The sequence below is a fragment of the Gambusia affinis genome, linkage group LG09, assembly GCF_019740435.1.
Source record: "Gambusia affinis linkage group LG09, SWU_Gaff_1.0, whole genome shotgun sequence".
Lineage (NCBI taxonomy): Eukaryota > Metazoa > Chordata > Actinopteri > Cyprinodontiformes > Poeciliidae > Gambusia > Gambusia affinis.
In genome coordinates this window covers 20,383,319-20,404,133 of record NC_057876.1, presented here as the reverse complement: position 1 = coordinate 20,404,133, position 20,815 = coordinate 20,383,319, and the positions used below count along the sequence as shown (strand labels likewise).

At 38.4% G+C, this 20,815-nt stretch overlaps 1 protein-coding gene across 4 annotated transcripts in view; it reads right to left on the bottom strand.

Annotated features, from left to right (window-relative positions):
- Nucleotides 1–20,815, bottom strand: part of enox2 (ecto-NOX disulfide-thiol exchanger 2) — a 196,260-nt gene that overhangs the window by 18,686 nt on the left and 156,759 nt on the right. For all 4 annotated transcript variants that reach the window (XM_044127161.1, XM_044127158.1, XM_044127159.1 and 1 more), the window contains 5 exons: nucleotides 18,391–18,597; nucleotides 15,487–15,720; nucleotides 13,637–13,849; nucleotides 7,821–7,927; nucleotides 3,592–3,706 (listed from right to left, as the gene is read on the bottom strand). In XM_044127161.1, the coding sequence (XP_043983096.1) occupies nucleotides 3,592–3,706; nucleotides 7,821–7,927; nucleotides 13,637–13,849; nucleotides 15,487–15,720; nucleotides 18,391–18,597 (876 nt within the window). The remainder of the gene's footprint in view (nucleotides 1–3,591; nucleotides 3,707–7,820; nucleotides 7,928–13,636; nucleotides 13,850–15,486; nucleotides 15,721–18,390; nucleotides 18,598–20,815) is intronic.

Below are 20,815 nucleotides of genomic sequence, written 5' to 3'. Positions count from 1 at the left end.
TCCAAGATCATGACTTTTATTGCATTAAAAGTCAAAAGTGTTTTTAAATGTTAAATGTTCCTGTCATTGGCTGAATTAAAACATACAGTAGAAACCAGAATTTTATATAAACTGAATAAAAAAAAACACACATAGTGGCATGGGCTGAATGAGGAAGCCATTAGTCCAGTAGAACATTGAAGACAAAGATCTTCATTTTTGGAGTGTGGTTTAATGAAACTGAAGTGGAAATGTTTGACCATATTGACCATTGTTACATTTGGAGGAAGAACTGAGATGCTTGGACCATCCTAAATGTGAAGTATGGGGGAGCAGCACCATTTTGTGAGCGTGTTGTACTGCAGGAGGAACTGGTGCACTTAAACCCAAGCAAACCACTGAGAAGATTGTAAAAGTAAACCCAGAAGATTTGACGCAAATCCTAAAGTTTAAAGGCAATGCTACAATATACTGAGATGAAGTATTGAGCTACAGGTATGTAAACCTCTGGTTTGAAGAGGATACAATAAATATGTCACAGATTCTTTTGCTCTCCCATTATTGTAACATTTATAAAATATAAATAATTTTGGTAATTTTAACTAACCTAAACCAGGAAATTTAACTTCAGACAGTGAGAATTAAAAAAAAAAAAAATTATTCAGTGTATCCATTCTTCTGGCTTCAACTGTACATAAACAAAACATGCAAATAACAGATTAAAGAAATAAACTCTGCCTGACACCACATCTGGTATTTTATAAAATGTGTAAAAAACAAAACAAAACATGAATTCTTTATCTTTGGACCATATAAATAAATCCCCATCCAAATAAATCCACATGCTCGCTTCAGTAGGTGACTTATTTCTCTGAGAAATAACATCTTTCAAAGAAAATCCTGATGTGGTTTGGACACAAGCCAAGGACAGCCAAGTCTGCAATTAATGCTGTATATTTGATTTCTTTCATTTGCTACCTTGCACGATTTTCACGTCAAGACGCCAGATTTGGTCTATTTCCATTATCCTGAGAATTTGGGCTCTTGTTCAGTCGGAATATTGGAGCACTCAAGAAAACAGGCTGCATTTTTGCGATCATGCGAGGATTATGGGGTGAAAACAAATTATTCTTGAGTTCTAACCAGCAGCTTAGCATTAATTTATCCTTTAACAAGTATTGGCTCAAAGCTCAAAAGCTCAACATTTCTGTCAAAGCAGTTGAGAGACACTGAAACTTGACTTTCTATTTCTCATGCTTACATTGGATGCATTTTAATGTGACAAACACTGAACAGCAGACATATGGATCCTTCATTGGCAGGAAAATACCGATGACCTTTTTCTGTATATTAAAGATAAAACCTCGCATGCAGCAGCTGGTCACTTTCAATAAAAGCAGTTAAAGGTTTTCGTAAGGTTGAAATTCATTTAAATTTCTAATGCCACGCAAACATTTGATTAAGTGAATAAACAATGCAAACAATAAGCATAATAGGTAAGAAATGTGCTTCACGTATGTTGATGACATCTAATGAGAAAAATTGGGGGAAAAAAACCCTGATTAAACCTGCTTCTGTTAAGACTTTTACTTAAATCCTAAATTAAAAAGTTAGTTCTTTATCATTTTTACAAAAAGGTTTAAAGAGACACTTGTGGCTCTGCAGGTTGAAGGTTGCAGTTTGTTTGGACATCAGAAGTTTGTATTTTCTTGCTGGATGTTTCTTGATGTGAAATTTTCAGCTTGAAAAACCAGTGATAAGGAAAAGACTTACTTTGTATCATTAGGGATTTTGAGAAATCTCTAAATATGTTAAGAAATTACTTTTATTAATCCAAATGACTAAAAATGGATATCCTACAGTAGATCAGAGGTCTTTAACTCCAGTACTCCAGTGTTGCTGTCCTGCAAACTTCTGCAAAGGCCTTATCATTAATTATTGATTTTATTCAGATGTGTTGTAGCAGGGAGGCATCCTAAAGCTGCAGGGCAGTGGCACTCTTGGACTGGAGTTGTAGACTCCTGTCCTAGATTGTTCTTTAGAGAAAATAAACCTTGTTATCTCAAAAAGTAACATTTGCATGCAAAATGTCTGTGTACCCAATCTCCCAGTACAAGTTGCCTCATTAGAAGTCTTTAGTGGTGTGTGGATTCACGCCGTATCAGATACATCAAACACCAGGAGCGTGTTGACAATGACTGGAAAGTGTAATAATCCCAGAATGTTCTGTCCAATAACTCTCTGCTGGATATTTGACCTGACCTGTGGAGCAGAGGCAGCAGACAGAGGGCAGCATCGTTATTATGAGACCTGCCTGGCACCAGAGACGTCCAGCACGATCAGCATGATCGGCTCGCTCGCCTTCTTTAAAGAAGAAGCTTTAAAAAGGGAAAAAAAGCTAATTCGCTGTCTGAACAGGAGATAATCCTCATCCTATCTCTGTGTGTGTATATAAAAGGGCATCTTATTAGGGTTTGTGTAGGTGTTCATGAGAGCTGCCAGCAGTCTATCATCAAGGACCATTGGCAGTTTTAATGAACTCTTGCTGGGCGAGTGTGCGTGTCCAGATGGAGCTTGTGTGTGCTTCTCTTCCAGCAAAATGAAGGTTTGAGGTGAAAAGGGTATTGATCTCAGAGCCTCATCAGCTTGGCGAGAGGAGATGTCAACCGCGTGGCCAGATTCGGTTACATAACCAGCAGTGCTATCGACCCGCAAGAATGCACGCACACGCCTCCGGGCGCACATCCGCCAACAATAACCGGCGGCCCGTCTTTCTATTCCGCACATGGCTCAGACGCAAAGCTTCGATTTGCTTTGAAGAGGCTGCAGTCATAACACAGGTGTTTCCAGCAGGGCTTGTTGACGTGTAAACATTCATTCTTAAAGGTTAGAGAGGAAAAATGGAGGCTTAACACTTCGGCCTGTTAACACAAATATCAGGACGTGTCACATTAACACCCGTCACCTCCGCCGATTTTGTGGAATCGAGCAAAATGACAAGACTTTGACAGAAGCACTAATCCCTGATAGCTAAACAGAAAGGCTGCAAATGAGCCGACTGCAGCGTTTACATTTATTTGCATGGCAATTAGAGATGCTGTCATATTGGCAAATGGCAGAGATTAGAATGATGAACAGGGAGGAAGAGTATCTGAGGAGAGCTTTGCATAAGGAACAGCTGACAGCGACCTTACTCGTGGCGCTGAGTGATTTCTCCACGCTGCCCTGGTGACTACTCTCAGGTTATTGTTATGGAGCTAGAGAGATAAGCAACACCATTAGCTTTAGTTGCATCAGCACACACAAATAGACTCCTCTGAGGTAAAAAACTGATTGTTATCGCCCTTATAATCTGAAATATCTCCGTGCCTCTGCGTGTATTTTTGCTGGAGTGAGGCGTGATGTACTTTGAACCTGTTTCTTTATTCGTGTGGAGCTGTAGGAAGGCTGTCAGATGTTTAGAGGATGATCACTGTCATTCCAGTTGAACACAACCGTCTCCCTCAGTTATTTAACAATCAATGCATTCGTCCTCAGGAGATCTCGATCGGTAGATTTCCTGTCAAGATGACAACAGTGCTGAGCTGCAGATATGCGCATGCATATGCATACCTGAGTCCTCAGAGTCTTTGCTGTCAGGAATGTCCTCCATATCATCATCAGACATTTCCATCTCCTCTTCTCGCCTGATGCCCATCAGCTGCTCGTTGTGCATGTTTCTGATCTCCTGTGAAACACAGCAAAAGGAGGGGTGGGTGAGAACTGCCAAGACTCATGAGGACTTTTAAGGAAGTGCTGAACTTGACCGGGTGCAATCACCAGGAAAGAGTCCTCTTCTATAGTTAATGTGGAGCATAAGTTATGAGGAATACTTTAACGCGTCAGAGTAGGATGAAGGAGGATGAAGCTGAATGGAGATGAATTGCTTCAAAACTAAGAAGCTGCTTCTCTTTTTACAGCTCAGACTGCAAAGGAGACAATATGGGTTTAAACTTTACGACCAGTTAGAGCCTGAAAATTTAATATACTCTATTAGGAATACATTTTTGGGAAATGCAAGGAAAATGATACATGGTTTTCAAACTTTCAAACTAAATTAAGTAGTTTGCAAACCTGATGATAAATTATTAATTGGATTTAGGTGATCAGTCTTAAGTTTTAAGCGTTTTGAAGGACCAAAATGGGTTTCCCTTAGAATAAATTTGCTCAAAGTATCTCCAAAGCATGTAGCTGCCACCACACAATATACAGAGATGTTGTGTATTGTCATACAATACACAACACAAAAGTGTTTATTTTTCTGTCAAACAAGTTTTTGCGTGTGTTTAGAGCACATTCTTTGACAAGTGTGCCGTGTCCTCTCTTTGGTTTGTGGCAAACTTTAAACATAAGCTCCACCTACATAAAGACGATCTTTAGATCTCTGAAGTTTCTGCAAAGCTAGCGCTGCCTGTTTGGCTCCTTCTTTTGTCAATTTTAATGCCTGCCCTATTAAATAAGGAGGTTTACTATGAAAACATTTCAGATGGTGGATTGAACAGAGCTCTGCGAGATGTTCAAAGTTTAGGTTTTAAAAGCTAAAACTCAATTTTAAACATCTCCACAACTTCATCTCGAACCACTCTGCTGTGTTACTTGGTTTCTTTTTGACGTTTGTTTACTAGTGTTCTCTAACAAACCTCTGAGGCCTTCATACAACATCTGGATTTGTACTGAGATGAAATTGCACACAGATTCACTTAATTAACTAAACTGGAATCTTCTGAGGGCAGCTGGATTTTATTTTGGGTATATTAAACAATAAAAGTGGCTTAATAGAGAACATTTTATTGATTTTAATTACTGTAGTAAATAACAATAAAAACCACATATTCCTTTCCTTCCCACACTGTTATGCACTACTTTGTGTTGGTCATTTACAAACAATCTGAATGAAATACAATAAAGCCTGTGACTGCATTGGGACAGAATGTGCAAAAGTTTGAAACTTTTGTAGGGCATTGTACATTTAATAAAATTTGGAAAGATAAAAGACAATTAAGCAATTTCGGTAAGTAATTTATCTAAGATTGCTTACTGCTAACTGTAGTAAATAAGAAATGAAACAAAAAAAATTTTTGCTTTTGTGGCCATTATCACACTTTAGGTAAAAGTGTGTTGTCATTGTGCTGAGATCAAGAAAATTAACAAACATTCTCAGTAAATAGCTGCTGCAGCTCCAGTTAAGTATATTCCTACTTAAACTGATTGAAATCACACTGCTGTGAAAAAAAGAAAATGTCAAGTGACACAGCTAATTTATTCAGAGCGGCCACCATCAAAACTAAAGCAGCACAAATTTAACAAAGCATTTTAAAAATGTAAAAACTGACTTGTTTTCATCCTAGAAATTAACTAGTTTTTCCACAAAATTACTAAAAAAAAGATTATTTTTAAACAGCTGTATTAACGCAAACTGTCCTGCTATTGCAGATTTTTGAGCAGCGTTCTGCTTTAATTCCCAACAACAAAAATCAGAGGAATGTTGAAAAGCGTCAAGTGAATTCTATAAGACTGAAAACTGGAACAAAAATATATTTTTTGCTAAAGGTAGCAAAGAGTATCTCAACCATCTGTCAGCTGACGTCATCAGCCAAAGCTCATGGAAGAGGTCACACAGGTAACTCCACACACACCAGCACATGAAGAAACAACCCACTGGTGGGCATGAAGCCCACTGACAGGAGGCGGTAGCTGTTGTCTGACTGAGGAGCAGAGCTGAATCTATTTAACTCTGCTGCCTTTTCTTCCTCCCTGCCACAGAATCTGAATGAAGTAACACACTTCCTGTTGTGGCTTGTCTTCCCTCTGACCAAAGACTTCCACTATTGGAATCTGCAAGTCTGATTTACTGTGGAAACAGGGTTGCATCAAGCCATATTTTGCAAGTTAAGGAGTAATTTGTTGTGATTTAACACACATGTGAGGCCACGTGTAGCTTTTTCACACCTTAAACCAATTGCTACGGTTTTCTGACCTTCACACGAATGTATGGTTGCATCTTGCAGCTCTTACTGTATTACCGCTTCATATTTAACCACAAGCTTTCAGTTGTGAGGAGGCTGAGTACTCAGAAATAAATGACAGAGAGCAGAAGTAAAGTAGCTGCTGAAGAAATTCGAGCTCTGGTGAGACCTAGATACAGAAGGCTTGTAATAAGATGGCGCAAACCAAAATGCAGCAGGAGGGCAAATAAATATGGAGCCGTAAGCCGTCAGCACACAGAACCTGGCAAAAGTATTCACACTATTTCATGTTATGACCAACAACTTCTTTGTATCTTTTTACTGAGATTTGATGTGATAGAACACAAAAATCCAGCATTTCTTTCTTTTTTTTTTCCAGATAAACATGCTGAAAGTGTGGATTAAATTTTAGATTTAGTATGTTTACTTACATATGTCTTTCCAAATGTAGTTGGTAACACATTAACTTAGTGTAGTTTTCATATTACTCCTGTTTGTCTGGGTTTTTAGTCTCTTTTAAAGCAAGTTATTGCCATTTCCCTAAAGATTGTCTGCCTTCAGCCAGGCCACAATTATACTTACAAAAATTATTCTTCATTTTTTCTGAATAGTTAAGTAAAAGTGGCAACAGGAAACCTATTAAAAGCGACAAAAGCAACTGGTGTTGATATTTGTCATACAGAAGGAAAATGGCCCTAAATGTACATCGATAGCTGCTATTTACATGTTATAATGGCCCAGTCAAAGTCCAGACCTAGTCAGTCATTTTTTATCCAATTTGTTTAGCTCAAAGAATGGGAAAAACGATCAACTAAAAATGTCATTTGTAATAAATTGAAGAAAATAACATGTATTTTCATCCTACAATGCAAACATAAGCTACTTTGTGTTGATCTAAAATTGAATATAAAGCGTATAGAAGAGGTACTCAACATTCATCACTCATCCTCCCAGCATGTGTGCAAACTGACTTTCACACAAGCTCCTACTATTCAGAAACAGATGGAAGATAAAATTTCAGGTCGACTGTTTTGATACTTCTGAGAATTACAGCAACAGTTTTGCTTTTCATCACCTACCTTATAAAGAGAGGTTTTAGTGCAGGATGATTGCTGCTTCTGCCATGTCAGATTCTGTTATTATTCAGCATGCACGACTTAATGTGCCCCTAAATTACAGCTTGAATCTGTTTGTCGAGCCGAAGTTCAAAGAAACTTACCAATAGAAATATGATCATAAATGGTCCATTAGACACCGGACTGCAACACACTCCAGACCCTCCATTACATACAAACCATCATCATGCCAATTAATGTTCCATTTGGGAGAGTAAGAACACGGCAAACACACAGTAAATTACAAAGAAATGCTGGCTTAATAACAAAATTCACACACTTTCAGTTCTCAAGATGCTTTTCCTGACATTTTCCTGTAATCCTGGCGTCCTCTGGTACAGGGAAAAGAGCTTGTACAGATTTACCTGTGTGCAGGACGCCATTAGAGATGGAAACAAACTCACCCAGCAGCTTGTATTCCTTCAGAGGGGAGGTGGAGAGAGGTGAGGAGAAAAGAGGAAGAGGATGGGGGGAGATGTCTGGACCTCTGCAGTGAGCAGACATCTGTTCTGCTGCCTTTCTTGGTTAAAAGTACTTACTATATCCCTGTTTTTCTGTTTTTCTTCCTGAAACATTTTAGTAAAGATTTCCTTTTCCATGCCATAATGTGGGACTAGTTAAAACATTATAAAGTTGTCAATGAAGCATGAAACAGAAACGCGGAATGTCTACTTTTTACATGTTTTACACGCACAACAGTATGAAACCAAAGTGTACCAACCTCGGCTTGTTTGCGCCACATGTCCAAGTTCTTGCGCTGAGCTTTGGAGAAATGGTCCCATGCCTTTTGTTTGGAAGCAGCTTGGAATACAGACACAATCTGTTCAACTGTGGCGGGATGCAGGGAAGGAGCAGAGACCACCCAGAGACAGAGACAGAGAAAGACAGAGGGCAGTTGGGAGGGAGCAGAGGAGTGAGAAAGTGGAGTCAACTAGGCATCAGTACTCTGTGTGAGCATGTTTGTGTGTGTTATACATACCGACTGATGCCATTGCATCGCCTTATAGAGGGCTGTTTCAAGTCACATTTGACAATTTTAAGTAATCACACAGTCATTCGATTTTCTGAAGGTCTTTAGTTTTCAACTACCTTTTAGCTCATTTTTAGTCAACTATCCGACCATTTTCAGAGGAATTTTTCACCTTGTACCTTTCCTTGCTAGAGCATGACTTATGAATCATTTGGACATAAAAAAGGTTGCTAAACTGAAGGGATGTTTTATAAATGGGTGCTGGTCACCATGTGTGTTTGTTATTTTTACACAAATACTTTGGATAGGAAAAGGTGCTGCTGGATGCTTCTAGTAGACCATGCGTCATCTTAGGAGTGCTTTATGTTCTCTTTGTTAATATAAAGCCCTGCTAATACTGCTTTAGTGTTTTCGTAGATTTTGAAAACGTTGCCACACTTAACTTCCCTAAATAAATTTTTCCAGATAAAGTCTAAATAGCGAATTTACTTGTCACTTTATTCAACTTCAAGTTGAATAAAGTTTGGCCTCTGTGTTGAGGTTTTGGTTACCAACTCTAAACAAAATCTTTAATTAGTTGGATGTTTATATTCCTGCTCTTATTTTGAAGAGGATAAAAACTGTTTACTCTGCAGTTGTTTCCTCTCCTCATATTCTCCACCCGTGATGTGGTGAAGCAAATCATCATGTTTATTCTGTACCCAGAATGCATTGCTGTAGAGCTACAGCCTGTAGTTCCATAGTAAAAACTTAATAATCTACTAATGTCCTGATGTGCCCTAATGTGGTCGGTTAGGCAAAATCAGCAACACTGTTAGCAATACACAATAACTATAATCCTGAAATAATGAGTGAAAGGTCTGTTGCAAATAATCACGTCCTGAAGCACAATGTAATACACTAACCCTAATTGCATTGTTTTGTAACTCGGACTGAATTGACTCAATATTTCTGTATATAAATTGCATCAATTTGGTTTGCAATGGGACTTGGGGTATTTGCTGTGAATTGGCACTAAATAAATAAACCGAGTTGATTATTTTCCTTTTCCTCTCTCATATGACACCAGTCAAAATACAGAGGTCAGCTTAAAAAGAGTATGTTGCCAAAATAACTGTGTAAAAATGTGAATCAAATGAATCTCAGCTGTCGTAAAGTCGGAGTAAAAATGCACTGAATGGATGTCACTGAGAAGCCACTGCTAGACTTTGAATGTGGGCCAGAACCAGACTCAATGGAAAAGTGGTGTAATAAAAAACCTTTACAACATAATAACTGAAATTAAACCAGTTTTACGATTATCCTCCAATTTAAATGTAATTTGTAGGCAAAGTTACCACCAGTCCAGAGGCAAAATATAAAGAAATTAGGTGGTGGTTTAAAATTTATGCACAATATTTCACATCCCAACAGTTAAAGTTTATTATGTTTGCTCTACATTTGTTTCTCAACTATAAAACTGAAATGTTTTAGCAATTATCGTACATTAAAATAAACCAGCTGATGCCAAAACGATGAGCTCCACAGACAGATGGTCTTATGACCTACACAGTGTGGAATGGGAGCAGAGCCAAGTACTGTTTCCTGAGGAAGATAGGGTCACCACGGCCAGAATGTTTTATTTTGTGGGAAAAATAACTGGGAAACTGATGAATAGGAACTTTCTGACAAACAAAAAAAGGTGTGCAATATTAAATAAATTAATTACTGCAAACATGACAGTATTACAGTTACACATCTGAACAAAGCTTACAAAAACTGCTGCCAGTTGTTTTATGACAGGACACTGAGTCCATATGAGAGTGTATCAAATTCTGGCAAACTGCCTTTAGATCCTTCATAGCATAAGCCATGAGGATATGCCTGAGTTTCCTCTCTGAACCTTTTCACTGTGAGTTTGTTATTAGATTTGCTCAGAGACTGCCGGTAGCCAAAAATAACCCACTGTTCTTCTGCCAGCATTGACCACGGTGCAGCTCCACTGCAGAACAGGTCTCTTAAGAACCTTACCCAAGGACGCCTTCTTACTGCCGCATTACAGTCTTCCTGATTACATATCCCTCTGCAGAGGACCCTTTTCTTTCTCACAAAAGGGTAAGAGCACATCAGACAAGCTGCAGCACTACAGATAGTGTAGAGAATTGAGCTGTGACTCAGCTATAAGAGTTGTTTTGGGGTAAAACTGTATGAGACACAAGCATGAACTCTAGGGCCACTGCAGACCCTACCTGCACGGTGATCTGCAGCATAGTGTTGACTCTTCCTCCTGTCAGCTTACAGCTCTGTTTAAAGTAGTTGTAGTGAACTGGATGGGAGGTCTGTGCATTTCTCTGGTTCAAATATACACACACGAATCAATAAAACCAGTTCTGTATGAATACGTGTGTTTGCAGGGTGCTGAGAGACAGAACAGCTCAGGAATCGATAGCATCTTCCCAGCACCCTGTAATTTGATGAACAGAGTGATGATGAAGGCAAAGAGAGACACTGAGCACAAAAAAAAAAAACAACTTTCAGGACTGTGAGCTCCTATGCACCTAGAAATACGGTGAGGCTGCATTTTTTAAGTGCAAACATAGAAACTCTTCTTCATTCAATGTAGAAAATATTAGAAGTGCATTTTCTCTTCACTTGTTATACCAAATATTATTAATATTGGAAAAAAAGAATATGCCCTCTTGCAGATTTCAAATGTTTTTGCTTTTAACTGTTACACTTAAACATTTTGGATCATCAAACAAAAAACTGTGTTTAAATCAAGATTTTATTATTAAGAAAAAAATCCGTCAAGGCCTTCCTGGCACTGTGAGCAAAAACGACTGCCATCACGTATTTTCATATTTTAAGAAACAATTGCTTAAAAGCCGACAGACTGGAGGGTTTGAGCATGAACACCCTTTTTAAGGACATGCCACCACAGCCTTATACAAAGGCCATTTAACTCTGGCCTTTGAGTAGACCACTCCAAAACCTTCATAAATTTAATCTTTTAAACTACTCAAAGTGGACTATCTGGTTTCAATTATGCTGCTGCATAACCCAGGTGCAGCTAAGGCCACAAACTGAATGGCAAACATTCTTCTTCTAGTTGAATTCTTGGTTCTTCAAATTACAGTGAGTTATTTGGATCCTAAAGCTACAAATTAGCCCCAGACTACATGATTACCATGAGATTTGATTGTCTATATAATTTCCATTTTCTGAAATCAAGTGTTAGTTTTCTTTTAGAACTATAGGAAACATTCAAAAGCCTTCTGAAATATTCTTGTTTTACAAAGTTTCATAATTTTATCTTGATTACAAAAAAAGAAAAAGAAGAAATCGGTAAGAGAGCATACACGTCTTTACAGCTCTGCAACTACTTTTTTTTTAATTTGCATCTCATAAGACCAGAACCAAAAGGAAGAGAGCTTTACCCTTTTCAAACCTGTAAACTAGATCCAGCAGGCCAACTCAGATTTATAATGAAAAAGAACAGAAACACACCGAAGGGAAGGCAACACCGTGAATGGGAATGCGTTTCTACTGGTAGAAATAATCGTATATGGATAATACACACTCTGCCTCTTCATGGCTTATTTTAACTAATAATGCATGAAACATCAACAGAAGATTGTCTGGATGTTTACTTTTTGTTTAACATACGTGTGGTGGGATGAGTGGAGACTGAGCGCCGCAGGCTGTGGAGTAAACTAGCAGCTGCAGAGCTGAAGCTGTCAAAGGTGGGTGCTGCACAAGCATGGCTTTTTTTTTTTTTTTTTTAGCCCTATAAGAGTGTAAAATAACTAAGGATGTAGTAAATGTTTGTATTTGGTCTTCATTATACTCTAGAAAAAAAATGTGTTAGGCCACTTACTTCTTTCATCTGAAGGGAACCTTAACAATCGACTCCTGATGTCTTTCATGAATAATAAATAAGGTCTGATTTTTTGGCATTTTGAAAGTCAAAGGCATCAAAAACATTCATGAACATCTGAGGGAGACAGGGATTTAACTTACCATTCTTTAATCAGCTATTAAGATTGTGGTAGCTCTTTTTAGGAAGAATACAATGGATGTAATTATAAATGTTAGCACATGTACTCTCAGTGTCAAGCTATGAACAATGTAATACTTACTTTTTCTGTGGATTTCAGCACTCCGGGCATAAAAGTCCTGATTTAGATTTTAAAATGACACCAAGCAAGCAAAAAACGAAAAAAAAAACAACAACATTTATCTGACCTGGATATCTTCTGCACAAGCAGTATTTTTATTCTCTGGGCTTCACATGTAATCATTTCACAGCCAAAAAAACTCAGTGTGTTTTATTTAGATTTTATGTGATAGACCAACACAGAGCAGAGAATAACTGAAGTCAAACTGGAGGTCCGACCTCAGATTGCTTAAAGAAGAGAAGAAGAAAAGAAAGAGGCCAGTAAATGAGAGTTTTGTCTTTGAACAAAGAGGCGATGAATCGATCTCCAGCAGGACGACGGCTTAGAACTGCAAGATGCTTAAGTTACATCCCGAAAAGTGCTTAATCAATAATATCTTTGAAAACCCCAAGTTTCCAAATGTTTTTATGAATAGAAAAGTGAAAAGTGTGGGGTGCATTTGTATTCAAGCTGCTTTGGTCTAAGTAAGTGAAAGTTAATTAATTCACTTTAGATGCTTCTTGTTTAGTGCTTAAATACCACTTGTTTAATTTAATCTCTGATTAATACACATCTTGTTGTGGGGATGGTTTTCTTTGTCAGAAACTCGGGAGCTAATCAGAGTTGATGGGAAGAAAATAAAAAGATGAAATCAAGAAAATACTGGAAGAAAACCTATGGGACGACCAGGGTGGAGGTGTATCTGATCCTCAGCTGAGGTGGAAGAATCTGTCCTAACAACAACTCAAACACAAATCTGGCCAAGGAAAACAACTGCTTAAAGAAACCCAAAGGATGTTCTAAGTAAAACATGGTGGTAGATGGTAGTCTGGTCGGATAAGCCCAACATTATACTTTATACTGGGATTATACTTTTCAGCAGAGAAATGGAATCTGATCAGAATTGTTAGGAAGAGTGCAAAAGACTTGAAACTAGGGAGAGTCTAGGGAGAGACTATGCCCTCCAGCAGGAGCTGCAGAGCACTGGTTTAGCATATGCATGGATTAGAATGGGATATTCACAGGCCAAAACTGAATATAACTGGGAAGACTTAAGAACTGATGTTTACAGATGTAAAAGATGAATAGGTTGACGTTCAGCTTCCATATGTGGAAAGCTGGTCGGAGTCATACTCCTAACTAACCACAAACCTCACAGTGAAAGGCGGTTGCACAATGAATTGTGCTGGTGGGGTTAACAAAAAAAGAAAGATTTCAATGCAGATTTCCAAATGCCGTGTAAATGAGGGGAAAAGAATTAAAACCATGAATAATTTCCCCTTCCCTTCAAATTTATGGAATACTCTTTGTACTATCACATAAAATCCCCATAAAACACACTGACGCCTCTAAGTGAAACACAACAAACAGTGAAAGTGTTAAAGGGCCAAGGCACTGCAGTAAGTGGTAAGAGTGACAATAAAGACTCACATTGACCCACTATGCCAGCCAGCGCCGTCTTGAACTTGTCCTTGGCCTCTTCCATCTCCTTCTCGTGTTGACTCTTCTCGCCGATCAGCCGGCGGATGTGGCTGTTGGAGGACTGGATCATGGAGTAGAAGTTGTTGGCGTTCCTGCGGTTGACTTCGCCCCGTTCCAGCCAGGTCAGGAGCACGCGGACGGCATCTGGAAACTTACAGTCGTCTGGGGGAAAAAATAAGGAGGATGAAATGGAAGAAAGAAGTTAATTTTGGACATAACCTACAAGGCTTTAGCGGACTCCTGCCTCTGTGGAAAATGATGGTTATTAGGCATAAAACGCTGCTTTTCAAGCTCTTAGGACAAAATCAGGAGTTGAGTGAAAGAATACAAAAAAAAAATATGGCAAAAAAACTAAAATTACAGCTCTGTTGAGCCACAAAAAGAAAATGATAATTTCAGCTATTTATCTTCCTAACAAAACAACATTGTGGAATAAAATGATAACTTGGAGGCAAAATAGGCTATAAAACCCATTTCTACTGCAGGTGGTCTATCATCATAGAGTGTAACTGAGTTTGGAGTACAGTAATACAAACTGGCAGTAAAAACAGCAAGATCTCTTTTCCCCTCTGGGTAAAAAAAGAAAGAAAAATCAACAGCAAATGACTGTGCTGCTCCCAACAGCAGCCTGGAGAGATCACAAACACATTTTTGGCTGAAACAGCACAGCGTCTGAGTTTAATCCTTGTTTTTGCTAAGGACGAGCAGCGGAGAGCTGGAAAAGACACATGCAGATAGCAGAGAAGCAGAAAGTCACAGCCGAGTTATCAGGCCACTGTGACTGAGACCTGGAAGTGCCACTGCTCATTAGAGAAACAAGTTTATTCAGTCAGAAAGTCGACAGAAAGCTGTAAAGAGGCAGAAAGGAAAGTTAAGGAGAGAAGACTGAAAAAGGACGAGCGACGAGGGTGGATGAGACAACCCAGGAGAATGTTGTTGGGATCCACTCACATGGCGTTTAATAGAATCTGTTGCAACAAATTCACACAGTCTGTTAAAGCTGGAAATGCTTTGTTGGACTCAAGGTTTCCTCCCAGGATATATACATTTTGCAAAGAGTCACCATCTTGTACATTCATCCATTATTTTCTGTCCGAATTTCTCACTCCGTTTCTAAGGGAGAACCCAGACACCCTGCAGAGGAAACTTATGTTAACGGCTTATATCCGTAGTCTCGTTCTTTTGGTCAATGCCCAGAGCTTGTGACGATAAATGAAGGTTCAAACGTGGATGGCCACGAAGGATGGAAACAAAGAAAAAAATAAAGGAAGGTCACAAAGAAGAAATGAAGGAAAGAAAAAAGAAAATGAATTAGAAAGAAAGAACACAAGAAAGGAGACAAATAAGGAGCACAAGAATGTAAAGAATAATGAAAGGAAAGAAAGAATGAAGTACATGAAGAAAGAAAAAAACAAAAGGAGAGAAGGAAGAAAACGAGAGCGAAAGGAAGGACACAAACAGGGGAAGAAGAAAGAAATTGCAGGGTGAGAAAGGAGGAAAGAAGGAATAATACAAAGAAGATGGACAGGAAGAAGAGGACACAACATAAAGACAAAGGAATAGGGAAAAATGTCTCACATAAGACACATTTTCCAATTCTTTTTCTTTTTTCATACTTGTCCAGACTTGTAAAATATCTAAACCAGATTCTACGCTTTTCCAGATTGTGTAGAAACCCTGTTGCCTCGACAGGTAAAGCCATTAAGCATTTCCCCCCCTGTGATTCTCAGTTTCCAGTGTTTGTTTCTAATATTTCAGAGCTGAAGTCTCAACGGTTGCCAGCATCCAGGTCCAGGTACCTTTGATTTTGTCTCCCAGCTGGCTGCACTCGTGCTCTGAATAGTGGACGATGGGAGGAGGGGACGGCGGCCGCAGGCGATCCTCCTCCAACTTGCGCCTGTGACGCTCCTCTCGGGCCAACATGCGCTGGCGGCATTCCCACTCGTACAGGTCATCTCTGGCCTGAGCGAAGTCAACGTGGAGCCGCCCGGTGTCCTTTTTGTCTGTGCTTGAGCCTAAACGAATTCGATATCCTAGGAAACATATGAGTTTGATTTAAAAATCAGCAAAACAAGAGAAAGAGATGAAAGAGGAATGCAGAGCGCCATTCTTTACCCCGCTTACATTTCCACTGTATCTATCAATGTAGAAACAGATTACTAGGGTTGAAGCACAGAGACCTGTTGGGGAGGTAGTGCATTTATTATGGTTTGAACTTGTGAGGCTTGAGTTGTGCGGAGGAATAAGTTAAAATTTGTCCACACTACGTTCCAGCATTTCTACGGTTCATATTTTGAATTTAGCTGGAAAGTGCATTTCCATAAAATGCCCAAAAACCCAACATGCAGATTGCAGTTCAGTCACAGTTACTAGAAAGTTTCCAAAGGCAACTTTTTGAGCTCAAAGCAAAACAAAAACTTTTTAAAACGAAAAAGCAAAAACAAAACCTCTAAATCAAAGACAAAATACAAGAGCACTCAAAGAATAATTTCAAGTATTGTTAACAGATTGATAGATATATTGATTGATAGAGAAAAATTGACCATTCGATAAAATGAAATACAAAGAAGGGCTTTTATTTGCATCCATTGTGGAAATCTTCAAACTTTTGATGCTTTTATAACAAAAGCAAATCATGTTAAAGTGAACCATTTATCATGATGTTTTAGAAACTTATTTAATTTGTAAAAAAAATTCATCTCAAGACTATTGATAAAAAAAGATCAAATTTATATCCAATAATAAATAAATATATGATAAAAAGCAGAAAAAATAAGACCAAAGGCAACTGAAATTCAACATTCAGTTCCATTTGAACTCAGTTAAAATATAGTCTAGTCAACTTTAGTTCATAATGTTTATTGGTAAGCAGTTATTTATCCAAGTCAGCTCAGTTGAAAAGTTGCTGATAACAACCTTTTATCCTGAGCAAGCAGGTAGCGACAGTGAAGAGAAAATACTCAATCTACCAGGCAGAAGCATCCGGGAGAAACTGACCGAGTATGAGCAGCCATCTGCTGTTAATGCCTAATTGTTCTTTTTGAAAAGATTAACTGTAACTCTGTCAACTGGTCAATACATGAAAGAGACTTAAAGGCCAATTACTTCTCTACAGGCTCAGTATTCCTCATTAACCCCTCTTTTCCTCTTAACTTCCCTCCTATATCTACTTTATCCCCCTTTCTCAATTTTCACTAAAGACCGGTTGTGGACTGAAGTGAAACCTTGCTCCATTATGCGATCTAATTGGCTTAAATGATCCAAGTGTGTTTTATGAAAGAGATTACCAACACAAACCAGAAAAAGCAAAGAGCGAAAACGTCAGGAGTTTCTCCTCCAGTCTGCTCTCATTGCCTCAGACTCTTAATCTACCCCTGCTTCAATATTTCATATGAGGAGGTGCTGGTGTGCTGTAGCTGCCGGAGTGTGTGTCATTGCTGGGTATTGTTGTTTGCACAGGGTCTCCTTGAGTGTGTGTGGGTGGGGGATTATTTATGGGGAAACTACACAGCTCTGTCATCGCTCTAATATATGGACCTCTGCACCCACACCTCACTGTAAGAAGAGAGGCTGTTGAAATCAAGGGATCTCTCATTCAAACTCACTATCTCTCATGCGTTTGTGCGCGCACGCACAATGCTTAATGCTGGGAACGTTTCTGAGAGGGCGGCTCATCCGAGTGGGCTTTTTTTGAAGCAGGAGCGAATGGTCATCAGTTTGCACAGAGAGATTGAGGATCTCTGCTCTGTTCAGGCTGAAAATGAAGATGAGATAAAAAACACACAAGGTGCAGCGGCCAGATAGTTGGAATGGATGCTTTTTTAAAGCCAAATAATTGTATTTTTCCTCATGAAACTCTGATTTCTCTCACTAGTTGAAAGTTATTTAAATTATGATTTCATTTTTATTCCAGAGTGAACCTATATTAATATGTGCAACATGACATAAATGGCTAAGTATTTGTCTCTATGAAGTAACTATTAATTTCACTCATTACAGCTTTGAAAGGTCAGTTTTCTTGTTAATTCGAGATGAATCAGGCAAACCTTCACAACTCCAAACAAAAATCACAAGAGTTTAAAATATTTATGATCATTTTTTAAAAGATTTCATGACTATCAAAACATTTGTTAGTCATGAAACTATTGTACTCGCTGCTCACTGTGCTAATAGCGCAGAAACAACCATTATAGAAAAATCTTTTATCCTCCATCATCAGTGGTCATGTTAACCAGTAGCTGGAGCATTCACAACAAGTTTAGTGCATAGCTCAGAGTGTGATTGACAGCGCTAAGACCCTCCTCCTGGGTCTGATTGGTTGTTTCTAGTTAGCACTGGAACAAGGCAGAGGAGCTTGATTTTTTTTCACAAATCTTCCATCTCATACCATATTTTCACATTTCAACAAAATGAAAAAAGAGAAAGAAAAAAAAATGCAATATAAAATTGAAATATTGCATCTTTCAATCCTGACATCCATCCTGCTTAAAGTCTACATAGTGTGATTAAATTCCAACCTGTGACTCTAAACCTTGCTTTTGAAATACTAAAGTTCTTATTGTGCCAACCTTCTATCCTGGAAGAAAGGGGTTCAAATAACAGTACATGTACATTTCTGACCAGCAATGTGCAGTTAGATTGTCAAACAAAAAAACAAAGCACTAAATTAGCACAACCAAGGTCTAACAGCTATGAGAGCTTACCAGACAAAAAGAGAGCCTTGTCCACTGTGGTCTCCTCTGCAAATCGGATGTGGCAGAAGTTCTTCTTACTTTTGCGAATCGCCGTGATATCGCCACACTGTCCAAAGACCTCCATGATGAGCTGCTCTGTGGCATTCTCCGGCAAACCGCCGACAAACACAGTCTTGCAGCCTGGAGGGCGTTCTCTTGTGGCAGGAGGAGGTAGGTCTGTTCAAAGTGAAAATATAAAGTCAGTGAATGTGGAAAATGTAATTTATGCTGGATTTCTTCAGTGCGTGGTTCCTGGAGTGAGGCTTGAGCATTTCCAGGCAACTTCCTCAAGTCTTTTTTTCAGGAAGTTGGATTTAAAGACAAATCCAACATGCACAGCCACATAGGGAGAACTGATGCAACAAACTACCATCAGGCTTAAACTCAACAATCCCGGTGCTGCTTTGCGTATCACACAGAAATAAACAAATGCAAAGATAGAATAAATAAACAAACTAATGTAATGCTGCCCATTGACATTCATGCAGAGATAATAAAAATGAAATACACAAACTGAAGCCGTTTGAGTAAAAGTGAAATCTAATTTTGAATGAGTTATGCTCTTTGAGAAGCTGAAAACAATATGCACCATGGCAGCAATTGTTTTCATTACTCATTTTGCCAATAGGCAGGGTGCCAGGTTGAATATTTTTTTAACCACATTTATTTCCTACCTTGGTAGGAAATATTTTTATTCTCAATGAATAGAAGAAAATCCATAGAGCCACAATGTGCTTTAACCCAAAAAGTATGAAAAAGTGAATGAATAAATAAATCAAATTTATTGATTAGCTGGAGTAGTCTTGAACATGAATTAGTTCAAAATATCTGATATGTCTGTAAAATGTTGTTGATTCAACATAAAGTTATTTCCCTGAAGTTCGAGATTTTGCTCTCTTTTTTCATTTTTGCATGGGCCAAATGATTATAAAATAATTGGAAAAACACAATTTATTCCACTACTAGGACAGATTAAGAATAGTCAACAGCCAGACCAAGGAGGAGACAGTAGATGTTTGTGAGCATAAGGTTTTTGTCTGCTGCTGTCTATTTATCAGTCTATCTAAATGTTTCATCAATTCACAATATGTGGGTCTGCACAGAAATATGAGGGCGTTGTTCCATATACAATGCTATCACATTGCAATGTTGCCTGCCTTGTTCTTATTTCTGTTCACTCCGTTTTACACACTACTTGACTTTTAGACATGAAAAGGAATAAAACTTTTCTGAGCTGCAAACCTGAACACAACTGGATGGATGTTTAAATTACTACATAGCCTTTAAGGATGCTTTTAAAAATGTACCACTTACTGTGGGGAAAAAAGCTTTATTTCCAAAAATTCAGAGAACATATAACTTGGGTTACTTCTCATCAGTGTTTAAAGTAGAAGAAATAAATCAGCACAACATGGAAAAAAGACCTTTTAAACAGCCAAATTCTGAAGGTTGAAGCTGCAATTTTCAATTAAGTCACATTTAAAACATAACACTTATGACCTAAAAGAAATATAAAGATTAAACATGCATAATGATAACTTGGAGCAAAATGTTCAGATCAGTTTTTGTTAGATAAATGCTAAATTCAAACCATCCGAAGCATGAAAATGAAATCCTTTTGGCAACAATGTGATTGCGAATCCTCTCATGTGGAAGGTTCCCTGCACTGCAGAAATCACTTATTCAACACAGATGAGTGTTGACTGATCTAATCTCCAATAGATCAGGCTTCTCATCCATGATGAATGTGATTAGTGGGGTCTATGAGGAGTGAACCGAATAATCAGTGGAACGCTGAGGATGCTGTATTTCTAGATATCTGCTAAAAAGACCTTGCACACTGTTGTATCCATCCCAGCAAATATCAATTCTCTGAGCCGAAATGGGTTGATTTTGGCTCAATATCCCATGTGTAGTGTAGAGGAGATAAGAAGTGAGTGGGGTAATGTTGATTCATTTAGATATGTTAACTGTGACCAACATAATTTAAAAACCGAGAACTTGTTAGGTACACTGACAACGGCTGCTGCATTTTCGCTTTTAAACTGTTAAACTGGGTCACAACAAGTGTTTTAACTCTCTCAAACTGTTCCTTCTTGATTTTTTCTTCTTTACAAACATAGGTCACACTTTTGTTTTTGTACAATTCACAGCTGCACAAACAGCTACTCTACGCAAATAAAGTGACAGCCTTGTCTTCAGTCTAACCCTCATCTACAGCAAAGAGATCTGAGTAACAACGGGGTGAATGAAAACAACCTGGAGGGATTTCTCAACAGGGTGGCTGATCCAATTCTGCAAAACAAAATAAGAAGCATCTTAGGAGTCATTCTGCATTGCAAGGTAACTTTCCGCTGACATTGCCTAGTTTGGAGATCCATTTATTTAAAAGCCA